Source organism: Squalius cephalus, assembly GCF_949319135.1.
Source record: "Squalius cephalus genome assembly, chromosome: 1".
Taxonomy (NCBI): domain Eukaryota; kingdom Metazoa; phylum Chordata; class Actinopteri; order Cypriniformes; family Leuciscidae; genus Squalius; species Squalius cephalus.
The window spans coordinates 20,451,961-20,469,282 of NC_137122.1; the positions used below are offsets into that span (position 1 = coordinate 20,451,961).

General features: G+C 38.4%; 1 protein-coding gene across 2 annotated transcripts in view; it reads right to left on the reverse strand.

Annotated features, from left to right (window-relative positions):
• Positions 1–2,487: 2,487 nt before the first annotated feature.
• LOC307164454 (uncharacterized protein) overlaps positions 2,488–17,322 on the reverse strand; it is a 31,605-nt gene continuing 16,770 nt past the window's right edge. Inside the window, exons 2-6 of one of the 2 annotated variants that reach the window (XM_079881317.1) lie at positions 9,569–11,074; positions 6,716–6,848; positions 5,667–5,927; positions 4,859–4,931; positions 2,488–3,976 (exon numbers count right to left, since the gene is read on the reverse strand). In XM_079881317.1, the coding sequence (XP_079737443.1) occupies positions 9,684–11,069 (1,386 nt within the window). In that variant the 5' untranslated portion in view covers positions 11,070–11,074 and the 3' untranslated portion in view covers positions 2,488–3,976; positions 4,859–4,931; positions 5,667–5,927; positions 6,716–6,848; positions 9,569–9,683. Of the gene's footprint in view, positions 3,977–4,858; positions 4,932–5,666; positions 5,928–6,715; positions 6,849–9,568; positions 11,075–17,322 lie in introns of those variants that run through there. The other variant, XM_079881318.1, reaches the window with a different exon arrangement.

Consider the following 17,322-nt stretch of genomic DNA (forward strand, 5'->3'; position numbering starts at 1 on the left):
TGATGATGATTAATATTATTTAACTGAAGTTATGATTACAAATGCCTTCATTTGAATGTATTTTTATCCGCCGGGATGATAGAATTGACGTCATTATGTGAGGACGTAAAAGATCGGTGTTTTGAACCGGTTCATTGAAACAAACTGTCCGAAAGAACCGGTTCGTGCAAGAACTGGACTACCCATCACTAGAGTGAACGGTGATGTCATAGGCCGCCAACAGTACGATCGAAGACACGCCAAATAATGTTTATGACAAAACATCAACATAATCACACACAAAAAAAAAAAAAAATATATATATATATATATATATATATATATATATATATATATTCCAGCTGCTCTCTTTCTGCTGGTTGTGTAAAGTGTGTTGTTTCTTAACCCCCCAGAGCTGTGAGGAGAACTTTTATCATGGATAGATGCACTTTTATGGACAGAACAGAAACTGCAATTCACTCCCATTATAAAGCTTGGAAGAGCAATGTAGATTTGAAAATCATGCTTCCCCCCAGGATTGTTGAATCACAGAAGCTACACCAGTTACTTTTGCCAAGAGATTTATTATTTAAACATGTGTCATGTCAGACAGAGAGAAACAGGCATTTAATAATAAGGCTACAGGTGAATAGGTCTTCATTCCAGATTTCTCTATTCCCTATTTCTCTATCTTCTCACCCCATCATGCCAGCTGTAAATGGTTCTGGGTTTCTCCTTCCTTACCCCTCATCTCAGTGTTTCTCCTTCCTCTCACCCCCTCATGCCTTTATGTTTCTCTGAGGTGGTACAGTAAGATTGAGCTCATATACATCACAGAGATACTTACAACTTCCTTGTAAGGTTGCAAAACATGTTGCTTATGAACAGGGTCAGAAATTAACACCCGCCAAGCGCCAAATGCGGGTAGATTTTCCGTTTTAAAAGGCTATCCGCCACACTGGCGGGTGAATGTTCATACCAAAATATAAAATTTTCAGCGCGCACGCGCTCTTCTGCCTCTTAAGAAACTAGCAGAGAGAGCCCTGGCGCACGCACTCACTATTCAGAGCGGCCAAACGTCAAGCTTCCCCGTACTTTTTGATAAGCGTCCTTGACAGGGCGGCCAGAGCTTCTTTGCAGCTCAAGTCGGCGGCGGTGTGTACGTACAGTTAACACTCTATCTGTTGACGGCGCTGAGGAAAAAGGATATGTGAAGCTCCCGCCACTGGAAGAAGCGGTCGCCGCCCATTTGTGTCCTGCTCATCAAAGCCGTGCAGAACGTCTTCAGCACTCGCGGATCGTGTATACTCCGCCGCTGGCCAGGCTGCTTCTGCTTTACACACCATGGCCATTCTTTTCTCAAGAAAATTAGTTTTCTCATAGCGTTTGCAACGCAATAGCCTACTCGTTCCTTTATCTCTCAGGAAACCGAGGTTACGTAAGTAACCAGTATGTTCTGCCTTCCCCTCCACAGTCAGGTAACACACAACTGACAAAAACGATTTTTATTTCAGCCCAATGATAGTAATATTTAATATATTTCTCTCATTTTGATCAATATATATATCGATTTTTTTTTTTTTTTACATTTCAAATTTTGCTCTGAACAATTTTGTATGTTTGTATTCAACATAATAGGCCTACCTTATTATCTCAATTAAATGTACTTAAATGAATGTATATGTGACAAAAAAAGAATGCTGTTTATTATTTTGGCCCGTAAAAAATATCTGGCTGGTGGATTTTTTCATCTACCAGTCTCCGTGGCAGGTGAGTGGCAAAAAAGTTCATTTCGGACCCTGCTTATGAATGTATACCTAATGCATGGTACAATCCACTATCCACACTAAGAAACTATTTCTTCAGTGTATACATCAGTGGTGTATACATTTGTAATATACAAATGGTAAATTTGCATCAGTTGAAACATTAATTCTTCTTGCAAAGAGCATGCCAACTATACGAATTTGAAGTATCATCATTGTAACATATCTGCTAAGTGAACATTGCATACCTCTAAGCAAAATATAACTCTACCAGCTCCCTGCTCAGCACACATGCACAAACATAGTCTGACTTCACAAAAAACATTATGAAATTATAAAGAAAATGAATAAAGAAAAATAATACTAAAAAATAACATTAAACAGTAAAGTTTTAGTCTTCAAACTCCGATTGTATTCGTCTGAAAGAAGAATGTCATATACTCCTAGGATGACTTGAGGGTGAGTAAATCACAAATTAAAATTTTTGGGTGAACTATCCCCTTTAAAATGCATTCCCAATGGATCTCCCAGCACTGTGAAATGTAGTAATGTAGTTACGTGATTTTTTTTTTAACGTGGTTTTGTTTGCCGTGTCATGTTTCTCGTATGTGGCAGAAATGGCAGCTCTCGCACCGGCAGGAAGAAAAGTCACAAAATGTGACCATTTACTCTGTCATGAGCGCCACCTGCTGCCAGAGAGCGAATTTGTGTTTTTTTTTTTTTTTTTTTTTTTTTTTTTTTTGCATTGATCAGAACTGATAAATTAAATATCAATCAATAAACCAAGTGTCCTGTGCTCACCACACAACAGCTATAGGTGGAGAGGAGAGATTTGGCTATAGGGAGATGTGTGGCTAACTTACACAGAAGAGACTTTGTTGCTCAGCAACTTACTGTGATCTCAGACTGTGATGATGTGGTTTCTCCACTGCATGGATCTTCATGTGTATCTTCAGGTGAGTTTTAAAAGAGAAACTTGTTCCACAATGATCTCACGGTGTGCAGCTTTTCTCTGCTGTGGATTCTCTCATGTCTGTTCAAATCTCCTGATCGACTGAATCTCTTGTCACAGTGTGAACACTTATAAGGTTTTTCTCCAGTGTGAATAATCTGGTGCAGTTTTAAACACTGCGCTGTAGTAAAAGTCTTCTCACACTCAAAGCACATGTACTCTCTCACACCAGTATGAACTTTCTCATGTCTATGTAAATATAGCAGCAGTGAAAAACTCTTTCCACACACAGAACATGAATGTGGCTTCTCCTTCGTATGAACTGCCAGGTGTGTCTTCAGGTCTGATGCCCTACAACATTTTTTGCCACACTGATCACATGTGAACGGCTTCTCTCCAGTGTGGATCATCATGTGTTTCTTAAGAGAACCTTTGTCTGTGAAACTGTTTCCACATTGATGGCATATATGCGGCTTCTCTCCAGTGTGGATCCTCATGTGTAGTTTCAGGTCAGCTTTAAAAATAAAACTCTTTCCACACTGATCACACGTGTGCGGCTTCTCTCCAGTGTGGATCATCTCATGTGCTTTCAGACTTACAGACTGAGTGAATCTCTTGTCACAGTGTGAACACTTGTAAGGTTTTTCTCCAGTGTGGATCCTCTCATGTGTTTTCAGATTAGATGACACACTGAATCTCTTGTCACAGTGTGAACACTTGTAAGGTTTTTCTCCAGTGTGGATCCTCTGGTGCCGTTTTAAACAGTTCGCTGTAGTAAAAGTCTTCTCACACTCAAAGCACATGTACTCTCTCACACCAGTGTGAGTCTTCTGATGTGTATGTAAATATAGCAGCAGTGAAAAACTCTTTCCACACACAGAACATGAATGTGGCTTCTCCTTCATATGAACTGTCAGGTGTGCCTTCAGGACTGATGCACTACGAAACGATTTGCCGCATTGATCACATGTGAACGGCTTCTCTCCGGTGTGGATCCTCATGTGATGCTCAAGACTTTGTTTGTTTGTGAAACTCTTTCCACACTGATCACATGAGAACGGCTTCTCTCCTGTGTGGATTCTCATGTGACACTCAAGACTACATTTGCTTGTTAAACTCTTTCCACACTGAGTGCAGGTGAAAGATTTCTTGGCTCTTCTTCTCTTTGATAATGTCTGTTTAGTCTTTGAGCGACTCAAAGGATTTTCTCCAGGTTTGACATGATGTTCCTCCTCCACTTCACTCAGTTCTTCACTCTCCTCGCTCTCTTCCATCAGGTCTGACATGAAAGAAAAAATCATTAAATTAAATTTAGTACAATGAAATAATTCAAAGTGAGCCCTGATGTAATAGTAGAAGGTAGACAACTGTAATAAAATATTATGATAATTTGATACCTTTTTATAAATTGATTATATGTCCTTGAAACTTCCAATGAATGAGGTAATTTATCTTCCAATTATTATTTTTAAAACAATTATAGGCACAAATTTCTTTAGCAAGAACTATTAAATATATCAATGACATAATTATCTAAAATTATATTAACATTAAAATATACATTACTGCCCTATGTTGACAACAAATTTGAGATTGATATTTATTTTACTAAAACGTTTTAAAGGACAGGTTAGGTATTTTACACCTAAATCCCTGTTTACAGATCGTTTCTGATTAAATAGAAAGGTTAAGATTAAAATTTGGACACATGCTGCTGTCCCGAGAATTTTAGGTTTCTTTCGCTTTCCCCCCACATACAGAATGGCTGCCTATGGGCACTGGAACAATCCTTCCTAAAACGTGTTTACAAAGACGTGAAACGCACCGAGTAATCGGGGTGTTCACTGATATGCTCACACAAAAAATCGCTGCAAAAGATGCTTTCCAACAGGTTTTATCGTAGTTTTTGTTCAACTTCATTGACTTGTATTGGATGTGCTGTGAGGTACGGTATTACTCCGCCGCCAAATGGACTGGAGTGTCTATTATTCAAGCTCTCTCAACGAATGGTTAAACCTGTTGGAAAGCATCTTTTGCAGCGATTTTTGTGTCCAAATTTTAATCTTAACCGTTCTATTTCAACAGAAACGATCTGTAAACAGGGCTTTAAGTGTAAAATACCGAACTTGTCCTTTAATTATTAATGGCCGTTCACACAAACCTTTTCTTCACAGACTTCCATTCATGCGCATGTGAAAGTGGGACACCAGAAATACAAGCTCAAGTGAATAACCCTGTGAGAAATAACACACTTTTAGCATTCAAGTGGAGTGGATTGTTTATTTTATTTTGTTTTTAATTATTATTATTTGATGTTGAAAGTGTAGAATGTCTGCGGCTTTAACTAGTTCTAAACTAATATTTTTTATTAGCATTATCTGTGTCCTACATGTTTCACTCAACTCTGTTACTCCTGACATGATTTTCCTCTTTTTAAAACAGCATTTCTAAAAATTGTGACATCATCTGGGCTCTTTCTACTGCATGATGGGAAGACAAGAAAATAATCTCAATCCATTGTCTCAGTTTTTACACAAACTGTAGCAATGACTGTATTCATCAACCCTGTTACCAAAGTTACTGTAGGAAGAATCTCTATAACTATGAATAACTTGTATGATATTTGACAAATACAATGTTATCAGTAACTCTGTGTTTACTGATTATTCCTAAAAAAAATATTTTGTAAACTATGTTGAAAATGACTAAAATTCTGGTAACGTTGTTACAAATTGGGAACCGATATAAAATAAATGTCAAATAAAACAGTAAAAATAGTATTTAGCTTGATCTGATTTTGAAAATCAATATAAAATGTCTCAAACCTCCCTTTACTGACCATTTGTTGAAAAACGTACATTCTGTACCATTTGATAGTTTAACTGTTCATCTAAAAGTGATGAAGAGCTTGAATGTTTCTAACATGAATGTTCTTCAGCATCATGAATGAATGAAGAATAAACACCAACCTCTTTGTTCTTCAGGATCTTCAGTGTGTTTCATTCTGCAGGGTTCTGGATCACTCATGTTCTCACTGTCCTCTTTAATAAACTCAGTCTTTGCAGATTTCAGCTCTTCCTGATGCTTTGATGCTTGTCTTCACTTGTAGCTGATGATGGGAATATTCCAGCATTTATTGGGGAATTACAGTGGGAGGAGCTTCACTGACCATGTGACTACTGTGGGAGGAGCTTTACTGATGATGTGATTGCAGTGTGGGAGGAGCTGATCTGCCCAAAATCAAAAAATATATAAATTACTGAGTTTGTTTTTTATATTAAATGACACTTCTAAGCATGTATGCCTGTCTATCTATTCATTGTATCACTAAAACCGAATGACAATTCATCAATTATTTGTAATGTAAATCCTAACATTATTCTGCTTCTTCATTAAAATACAGGTATCTAGAAATAAAGAAAATAATATAAATAATTTAAATTCTACCAAATATAATGGTAACAAAAACAGTTAAAAGCATAAAGACAGAAATAAACGTACATAGTAGCCAACACCCTCAGTCTGCTGACACCAATGAAATGAGCTTTAAGTGTCAATTTACAGATCTGAAGTCATCAGCATAATAAATGAGGTGAAAACAGGAACTATTGCCATGAAATAAAGAGTGTTTTCAGCAGATCTGTTAATATTGATGAGCCTCAGACTATCAACACTCATTCAACAAGCCATTCAGGATCATCAGCAGATCATCTCAATTTATTCTGAGTGTTTGCTGTTAGAAATACATTATTTGAGTCAGGATAGATGATACAAGCATATAAAACATCAATAACATAAAACAATACTGACACTCATCTTCATCTATAGATAGCAATATGTCCAAAAGAATCTAAATATAGTTTTAGTTCATGATTACATCACTATAAAGTAGGTAGATCATTAAAATAGTTCAATTTTATATACGCATATCTGAAAATGATCATACAACTTTTAAAAATAAAGAGTACCACAAAGCAACATTGTTCCAAGAGTAGCATATATAATAAATAATACTGACATTTAAGTATTGAGTATTGTCTCATGTGGCTCAACATTATTTATCTGCTCCAGTATGACACGACCGTGAGATTGGTAGTCGAATCAGGCTCCTCCAATCCAAACATCGAATCTTCGACTATTTGGGGTCACCCCTACAACGTATAAAGAATAAATGTACATTGTAACCAACAAATAGCCTACCCTCAGTCTGTTCACACCAATGAAATGAGCTTTAAGTGGCCATTTATAGGCGATCTGAAGACATCAGTATAATAAATGAGGTGAAAACAGGAACTATTGCCATTAAATAAAGAGTGTTTTCAGCAGAATATTGATGAGCCTCAGACTATCAACACTCATTCAACAAGCCATTCAGGATCATCGGCAGATCATCTTACTTAATTCAATTAATCAAACTGTGTGTGTGATCAGGGCTGGACTGGTAATCTGGCATACCGGGCAAATGCCCGGTGGGCCGACGTGCTTTTTGGGCCGATAGGCCTACATCTCATACTTTTTTTTTTTAAACGGCCCATAAAACTCGTACATCGGCGGCCCATTCATTTTGTTTTGTGTGTGGGACACACCCTACTCTGAGAGCACTACCAGTCCAATTGAATCAGCATAACTATTCACATGCTGATACTGGCCAGGAACTCCAATATTCCGAGAGCCATCCCAGAGCCATTAAAGACAAAAGGTCAAAGTCAATCAACCTAACGATTCAACGTCTGGGCTCCGAAAGGTGAATCTCAGTGATCTGACTCATTTAAAACACAATAGAGAAAACAGGTCTGGCAGGAAAAAGGAGACTCTTACTGGAGACTCAATAATCATCAGTCACCAGTCTACCAAACTTGATCAGTTTATATACTATTGCAGTGGAAAAACTAAATTAAACATTTGAATGAGCAGGAAGTATTCTGATTAATTATTTTGTATAGTATTTGTATCTATGGGCTTCTCCCTTGACGTCCCCCCAATTGCCTGCGAGCTTCTCCTCCTGTCTGTACGGTAATTTCTTTACTGTGCGACAGAGAGTCGAGTGGTTATGATGCAATCGTTAGCCTATTTTTACAAAAACTGTTTCTACGGGGCCATAATGTAACATAGAAGGTAATGGAACCCTTTATACATTGTCGTGTTTCTTTAGAAATAAATAATGGACAAATAGAGTCTTTTAACGCCTCAGATGTACAGTTATTCACGGTCAAAGTGATGCCAAAATGAATGGGAGTCAATGGAATGCTAACGCAAGTGAAGTTCTGCTACAAGATGGCGGCACGCGGCCGGCTTCAACTTCCGGTCGATGGATTACCCACTTGGTGATTCCAACTCTTACTCTCCTTCTACACATTATACATTATTTACTGAGCATATTCGTTCTCGCCACCTACTGGCAACTATTCAGAACACACCAAAAGTTACCAGTGCCTTTGTAAGCAACGACAATGATGTGTGAACGACCGTGTAGCTGCCTCGTTTGTTAGCATTGCTGGAGGACAACAGGCATCTTGCATCGCAAGAGTGCCATACAAAAACGGTGCTGCACAAAAATGTAAATTATAGTTCGCCTCAAAGTTTTTTATTTGTGTATTTATTTAATTTGTATTATTTCTTCCCCAAGCTCATAAAATAAATTTGGGTCGCACATAAATTGACAGGGTCGGTCGGAAACCGGAACCAAACAATTTTTTGTTGTATGCCTTAACTTGAGTTAGGATGCAGATTTACTATGTTAAATATATGTTCATTAACAAAAACAGTAATATCTGTTAAATATGTGCAGTTAATATTACTAGGCTAACTTTACAGTAAATCCATGGTAAATGATGGGAATTTGTAGACGGAAAAGCCTTCTGACTGTATCGTTGCGCACAGTGTTTCTCCTGTTTGTCAGCGCTGTTTCATCTGCCTTTAAACTGGTTTAAATCACTGAGACATTTGTGTTCTTCGCTGAATTCAAGCGCTTCTCACTGGATCTTGTGACCGATCAGAGTAAACGCATCTGCTCTTGTGAGCTCGCGCTGCACTGCCGTTTGGACTTTGAGGCGAGCGGATAAATGGTCCGTGTCCCACGTGGTTCAAATGAGTTTTGTTCCACTTTTGGCGCATAAACATTATCGAACATTTATAGAACTCTTGATCTTGTATCAAGAAAAATTATATTGCGATAATTGTCGTTATCGTTTTATTGCCCAGCCCTACGTGTGCAGCTTCTCTCTGCTGTGGATCATCTCATGTGTTTTCAGCAGTGTTGGGGAGTAGTTAACTACAAGTAGCAACTAACTTAACTAGATTTTTCAGTAGCTTGGCAGTAGCTGAGTTGCTTTTTAAACAGTGTAGCTTTTCCAGTAGCTAACTACTTTTTGCAGCAAGTAGCGGCGTAGCGCGAGCAAAAGCTACATTGCGTTTTGTCGAGCCTGCGCGAATCAGCGCGATGCAAGGATATTCTTCTTCTTGATAGATTACAAACTAATTTTTGGCCATTACCGCCACCTGTTGTTTAATCACGCATCTTGCGGCTAACGGTTCACTGACGTACAGAAGTCAAGTGGGTTGACACACCCATATTACCCATGATGGAGCAAGACGTGGCGGCAGATTTGGAGGATGGAGATGGAGAAACAACTAACGTTAATTACCCATGGCCTTATTTGTCCAAGTTCATGTCTCTCAAAGAGACTGTCTACTGCAACTACACCAGATAGTTCTTTCCCTGCCAGTGCCACATGTGAGCGGTTGTATACGTTGTTCAAAAAAATCAAAAGTAGTTTCAATGTAGCTAGCTACTTTTTGATAGTTACTTGTAGTGTAGCTAACTACTTTTCCAAAAGGGTAGCTTGACTGTAGTTTAACTACTTTAACTTACGAGTAGCTTGTAGCTTGTCAAACTTCAGTTTCAGAGTAGCTTCCCCAACACTGGTTTTCAGATTAGCTGACTGACTGAATCTCTTGTCACAGTGTGAACACTTGTAAGGTTTTTCTCAAGTGTGAATTCTCTGGTGTGTTTTCAGATGTGATGACTGACTGAATCTCTTGTCACAGTGTGAACACTTGTAAGGTTTTTCTCCAGTGTGGATCCTCTCATGGGTTTTCAGGTATGATGAATCACAAAATCTCTTGTCACAGTGTGAACACTTGTAAGGTTTTTCTCCAGTGTGGATCCTCTCATGGGTTTTCAGGTATGATGAATCGCAAAATCTCTTGTCACAGTGTGAACACTTGTAAGGTTTTTCTCCAGTGTGAATACTCTGGTGCAGTTTTAAACATTGCACTGTAGTAAAAGTCTTCTCACACTCAAAGCACATGTTCTCTCTCACACCAGCATGAATTTTCTCATGTCTATGTAAATATAGCAGCAGTGAAAAACTCTTTCCACACACAGAACATGAATGTGGCTTCTCCTTCATATGAACTGCCAGGTGTGTCTTCAGGACTGATGCCCTACGAAATGATTTGCCGCATTGATCACATGTGAACGGCTTCTCTCCGGTGTGGATCCTCATGTGAATCTTAAGGTTTGATGAATTTGCAAAACTCTTCCAGCACTGATCGCATGTGTGCGGCTTTTTTCCAGTGTGGATCATCATGTGTGTATTAAGATGTGTTTTTTGTGTGAAGCTCGTCCCGCACTGATCACATGTGAACGGCTTCTCTCCGGTGTGAATCCTCATGTGAATATGAAGACACTGTTTGGTTGTGTAACTTTTTCCACACTGAGTGCAGGTTGTAGATTTCTTGGCTCTTCTTTTCTTTAAAAATGTCTGTTTAGTCTTTGAGCGATTCAAAGGTTTTTCTCCAGGTTTGACATGATGTTCCTCCTCCACTTCCCTCAGTTCTTCACTCTCCTCCTCCTTCACTTCACTCAGTTCTTCACTCTCCTCCTTCACTTCACTCAGTTCTTCACTCTCCTCCTTCACTTCACTCAGTTCTTCACTCTCCTCCTTCACTTCACTCAGTTCTTCACTCTCTTCCTCCACTTCCCTCAGTTCTTCACTCTCCTCCTCCTTCACTTCACTCAGTTCTTCACTCTCCTCCTTCACTTCACTCAGTTCTTCACTCTCCTCCTCCACTTCCCTCAGTTCTTCACTCTCCTCCTTCACTTCACTCAGTTCTTCACTCTCCTCCTTCACTTCACTCAGTTCTTCACTCTCTTCCTTCACTTCACTCAGTTCTTCACTCTCCTCCTCCACTTCCCTCAGTTCTTCACTCTCCTCCTTCACTTCACTCAGTTCTTCACTCTCCTCCTTCACTTCACTCAGTTCTTCTCTCTCCTCCTTCACTTCACTCAGTTCTTCACTCTCCTCCTTCACTTCACTCAGTTCTTCACTCTCCTCCTCCACTTCACTCAGTTCTTCGCTCTCTTCCATCAGGTCTGAAATCAAAGAAAAATATTATTATTCATTAAAATCATACAAGAGAAAAAAAATGAAGTGAAAGGACATCAAAGTAGACAACTGCTATAACATATTACCACTTTGCTGTTTAAAAAATATATATAAAAAAAATTAAGTTAAATAAATTTAATTTCCCTGTTTCCGTTTCCCGTTCTTGAATTCAATTCCCGCTCTGCTTGCCACAGAAACGTCAAACAGTGGCCTCTTTGTTGAATTACAAGAACACACACTTTTTGCAGTCCGGTGGAGCAGATTGTATATTATTATATTTTGGATTTATTACAACCCGAATTCCTGAAAAGTTGGGAGTTTTTTTTAAATTTGAATAAAATGAAGACTTAAAGAATTTCAAATCACATGGTCCAATATTTTATTCACAATAGAACATAGATAACAAATCAAATGTTTAACCCTCTGGGGTCTAAGGTGTTTTTGGGGTCCTTGAGATGTTCTGACATGCCCTGACATTTGTGCTTTTTTCAGTTGCTTATAAACATATTAATGGCAAAAAGAATTTACACACTATTTAGCACAAACAGGGCTACCATAATATGTGAGCAACAAGAATGTACATGTCTGCATTTTTGAGAGAATAATGTTTATGCATGGTTATTGAAAAAACTAAAAACTAAAGTTTCTGAAATAAGGCCATAAAACACATTCTAAATATGTGCCAATAAGACTTTTGTCTAATGGATGTCATCACCTAGTGTTTTTTCTTCAAAATGATGTGAAAATCACCCTGCCTTATCATTCACATAACACAATACATTGATTTGAATTTTGCAAAGCACTTTCTGTTTGGAAAGGCAATATGCCGGAGTGGGCGTCAACGATCATGCATATTTTGTGGTTCACACCTGAGGAGACAATGGGGCCTGCATACTTAATTAGCCATTCATTCAGGTGAGTCACTGAGCCACAAGAATGCAAGAGCAACAGTTGGAAGCATCTCAATTCTTTTTTATTTTTCCACATATTGTGCTTGCAATTTGGCCTATAATATCCAAGGAAAACATGTCTAGTAATTGCGCAGTTAATTCTCATACTGTATTTTCAGTTTTGGAATATTTATCCTCTCCCCAAATTTGTCACTAATAAAACACAATAAAAATGATTTAAAGAAAAGGCTTATATTTACCTTTTAATAGTTTGTTTACATCTACCTTGTAAATATATTTTTTATTAGAAAGGTTACAATTACAACAACAATTCAAGTGTAATCTTTCTTTGTAAAAACTAAAGTATACATTTTATCATACATATTAGAGGTCGACCGATTCATCGGTCGGCTGATTAATCGGCCGATTTTTTGCATTTTTAACATAATCGGCATCGGCCAATATCCAAGTGTATCAAGCCGATTATTAGGCAGGCGCATCTGTGGGCAGCCTAGTGTTGTTGTTGTGGAACGCGCGTTCGACGCACGCTGCGCCTAGAGTCATTCTCGAGCAGAGTGAGCAGACCATCCAGTGCTTAAGGAAGGAGCTAAGTTCCTTGGAGAAAACTCCTTTATATTTAATTAAAAACTTTTGATATGTTACTGCCAACTTAGAGAAAAAAACATGAATAGGCGACATGACGTTCGGCTACTTTGAAATTGATAGCGTAGTTGAGGTTGCATTAGCACAGCAGAAGGGTTGCTATCATGTCACAATAAGTAAGCAAGAATTTACAGACAGTGAATCTGAGACTTTTATTTGTTCTGTTTGTGCGTCTTATATTTGAGAGGGTTGTCACTCAATGCAGAGAAATAAGTAATAAAAAAAGAGACTAGACTACAGACAGACCCGGAGCTAATACGGCACTGGTGCCTTAGACCGTTATTTACCGGACCGAATATCAACGCGCATTTCTGTGCTTCATTTCAGTGGTACTGTTATGTCTGTGCTTCTCTTGGATGCTCTGAAACGGACGTTAGAATAACAGCTTCGCTGCACTTGACACTAGTCAGCAGTTAACTTTAGCATTCCGTTAGCTAGTAGCTGGATTAAACACGGTTAAAATGCTGGCCAAACAGTAGTGTAATGTGTGACTGAATTTCACTGTAGACTAGAGGTGGAACGGTACATGTATTCGTATTGAACCGAAACGGTACAGGCGTCACGGTTCGGTGTATAAATTTCCACGGAGAATACACGCTATAAAAATAAATAAAACTCGCGTGCAAAGTAATGCGGAACTACTGTTAGATACGCGGGTTCTTTAGGGACACCTAATCTGTAGCTCCGGCTGCGATGTTTAGATTGCAATGCTGCAATATGTTGTGTGTGTGTGTGAGTGAGTGAGTGAGAGAGAGAGAGAGAGAGAGAGAGAGAGAGAGAGAGAGAGAGAGAGAGAGAGAGAGAGAGAGAGAGAGAGAGAGGCGCGATCGAGATCGAAAAGTCGCGTGTGTTTAAAGCCGCAAAATGTTTACTTATATTTGTGTGCAAAACTCTATGGTGCAAACGCGCACGTGTGTGTGTGTGAGGCGCGGGCGCGATCGAACAGTGGAAACAAAAACATACTCCGTCATTTTGTTTATCAGGACATCATTCAAACTGCAAAGTGTTTAAGTTACTGTTAATTAAAATGTTAAAGAAAACAAATATATTAATCTGAAATGTAGCAAATTAATTTTCAAGTCATTCAGGTACAATTACCAAAAATATCTCAAGGTCTTTTTGTCTTTTGTACAAGTGCAGATTGGTTAAGTGTTCAATAAATGTTTTTGTTGAGAAATTTTGTCTATCTTAAGTAATTATTTGTGTTACATTTTATCTTTCAAATAGAGGTTAAAAACAAGCACATAATCGGCCAAATATCGGCCAAAATAAATCGGCAGCATTAATCGGCCATCGGCCGACACGGATTTCAAAAGATCGGCATCGGCATCGGCCTGAAAAAAACCATATCGGTCGACCTCTAATACATATTTCAAAGTTAAGGATTTGATTGATTATTTGATTACTTTATTTTTGACAAAACATACTATATTTAACATGAGCAAAAATGGGCAAACAAAAGCTTATTTGAGGTGGCAGATATTTTACAGTAAAAATGTATAATCTATCCAAAACTAATCAACGAAATGTTGTCTTTCATATAACATAGGTCTTTCATTTTTATTATAAGAAATATAAATGTTAATTTGCAGTTTAATACGTTGGTTATACAAATACATTTTATTTCAACATATTTCAGTCGATTTTTACTCAGTATAGCAATACAGTTTGCTAAAACCGAAACATTAACGCCTGAATAAACAGAAATGCCTGACTGTAACGTTGTTTTTATGAAATATTAGGGCATATAAATGTTCATTTTCAGTTTAATACGTTGCTTATACAAATAGCCTACATTTTATTTCAACATATTTCTGTCGATTTTTACTCAACTCAGTAAAGCAATACAGTTTGCTAAAACATCATCCAGGGTTCCCACTCTTTTCTTGAAATGATTTTCCAGGACTTTTCCAGGACATTTTCAAGACTTTTTCAGCTGCTACAGTGCGAGTCAAGTTATCACAACTAAGGCTGGGCGATATACCGATATTATCATATCGAGATATATTTTGAAACAGATGTGATATTGTACCTATACCGTTATATCTGTATTATAGTTGTGCAGAGATTGTTGTCTTTCACAATGCCACCTGCATTCCTCTACTTGCAAGGCCACACTACTAAAACAGAAGTTATTCTCTACTTTAGTTCATACACTGCTATTTTACTTGCTGATACCAGTTTAAAGTCCAAGCTCTCACAGTCAAGCTGTATTCGCAATCAGTCACTAACGTTAGAAAATATTAACTATTATAGTTAATATTAATATTAAATTAATTGCATCTGCTCGCACCAAGGCACATTACGCATCTGGTATCCATAATGGCATAAACTGATGAGTTATGTGTTTTTGACTCTAAATTATTTTGATTTATCAAATCTTTGTAACCGTTTTTGTCAATTATATTGCTGAAATGGATAGACCTTTTGTAAAGCTAAATGTGTTTAAATGCAAAATCCATTTAGCCTACTGGTGTATGAAATGGATCTGAAGTAAAATATTCTGACAAACTAGGGTAAAATACCGGTATATATCATATATCCCAAGCTTTGGAGAATTGCTATTTTCTACAATTGTACCTTATATTTTGTAAACCAGATTGCTTAAATGTTTATTAATCTCAATCTTTCTCTCTTGCACTTTCTCCACAAAAATATTTACTGTTCAATAAATCACCAAAACAATTTCCTTTACTTTATCTGTTTACTGTTTACTTACAGTTGACTTAGTGCATCTGACACCTGCATTCTTCAAGTAAAAATGAAAATTACTGCAAAAATAAATAAAAAAATATAAATATCAAACTCAAATCCTATCCTGCAGTGCAAAAAGGTCAATATAAAACAAAGCAATGTCATTTCAATTAAAATGTTCCTCTAAAATAAATCTGTTATTGTAGCTTCTTGACGCTCTCCTGCAGGTCTTCCAGTGTTTTTGCTAGAGCTTGCAGCTCTTCCTTTTTCTCGGCCACACTTTTGCGATAAGCATTGGATTTGGACAGTAATGTGAAGTCCTGTTTTTTTTCTGCTTTCATTGCCATTTCGTCTGCCTCTTTCTGCATCATCTCACTGCTTTTCATTATTCTTCTCTGTTTTGCTTTGACATTTTCTATGTCTTGGTGAAGCTCCTTTCTTTTCTTCTCATTTGCAGTTTGTTCTTTATTCTTTTTTTCATCCTCAAGGTATTGCATATACCTCATTCTTGCTCCTTTGCAGTGTTGGATTAGGTCTTTTGGCAGGGCTTCATCAACTGCACGCTCAGCCATTGCATCCTGGACCAGGCGCAATGCTATCAGACTCCTCTCCTTTAAGTTTTCCACTAGCATGTCCTTGTTCACGGAGTACCCTCGCTCCACTGCTGCTTGTCCATGAGACAGAGTTAGGAGACATTTCATCATGTCCCACAGTGCTACATACTCTGCTCTGCCACTGATAAATCTCCCAAAAAATTCTTCAAGCCTGCAACTGTATGAAAAATCTTGGAATTCTGCCTTGAGGTTTGCACTTGCATGCACTGAGAATATTTTATACTGAGCAAGGATTTTGTCGCACTCTGAGGCAGTGCACCATCCTGCATTGAGGATAACCTGTAGGAGTTTCTCAAACATTGCTATTGCATGCTCAGTCTCTGTCACCATGATCACAGGGTCGAGGGAGCTCATGTGCCGCACTGCTGGGTACATAAGAGGACTTCTCTCCATAATTTTTTTGCAGGTCACAGCAAGGAAGGAGACACATTCCTTCTTGAAAACCTGTATGTTCACTGGATTTTCCTGGAGCTTTTTAGATGCTTTCTCCAAAGCTTGTTTTGTGGCAAATCCAGTGTCCAATTGTTTGAGTGGCACATGGATTGACTTGTTTTGGACATCAAGTTTCAGCAGCTGGACAGGTGTTTTCATCTTCTCCAATTCTTCTCTCTTAATAAAGCATGACAGCAAGCATCTCAGGATGGACTCAAGCTCTTTTGCAAGGAAAGGCACCATTGGTGCATCTGTCTGGAATTTCTCCAAAAAAGACTTCAGCTGTCTAGCAACAAATGCAAAAAACTGGAGCTTAGCCTGAAAGAGAGGGTCAGCTGTGGCCCCTTTTACTGTACAGTAGGATGCAGATGATGGTACTTTGCTTTTCGGGAGTTTCTGGTGGCTGCTGATGTACTGTTGCACAGCTGGCCACACTTCCACTGCCCGCTCTGCGACTGCCAAGTCTTCAACCCATCGATGGGCACAGAACTTCAGAGGAAATGTTGTTGTTTTGGTCACCTCAATGAAGTCAGCTCGTCTTGCTGGTGAGTCATGGAACATCTGCCAAAGTGCTCTGAGCACATCTCCCACCTTCCAACCTGTTTCTCTCTCTCCATCTTGAAAACTTCCATGAAGAACATGCAAACCACAACTTCCCAAATTTATCATCGTTGGTGCATCTGGGTCCTCTTGGCTTTTGTCCTCTTGGAATATCCTCAGGAGCTTCCAGTTGACAGCAGGGCCATCCATTGAAATCTGTAACAGCTTATTGGGATTAAGTGGTGACAGGGCTCTCTTGATCCTTTCCAGAAGTTTCTCTGCTTGAGTGTGTCCTAAAAACTCTGAATCAAAATAATGCACCACAACCTTCCCTTCACGTTCACTCCAGTGCCTCACTACAACATCCAACTGTTCTGTCTGTGTCACTTTATTCAGGCATTC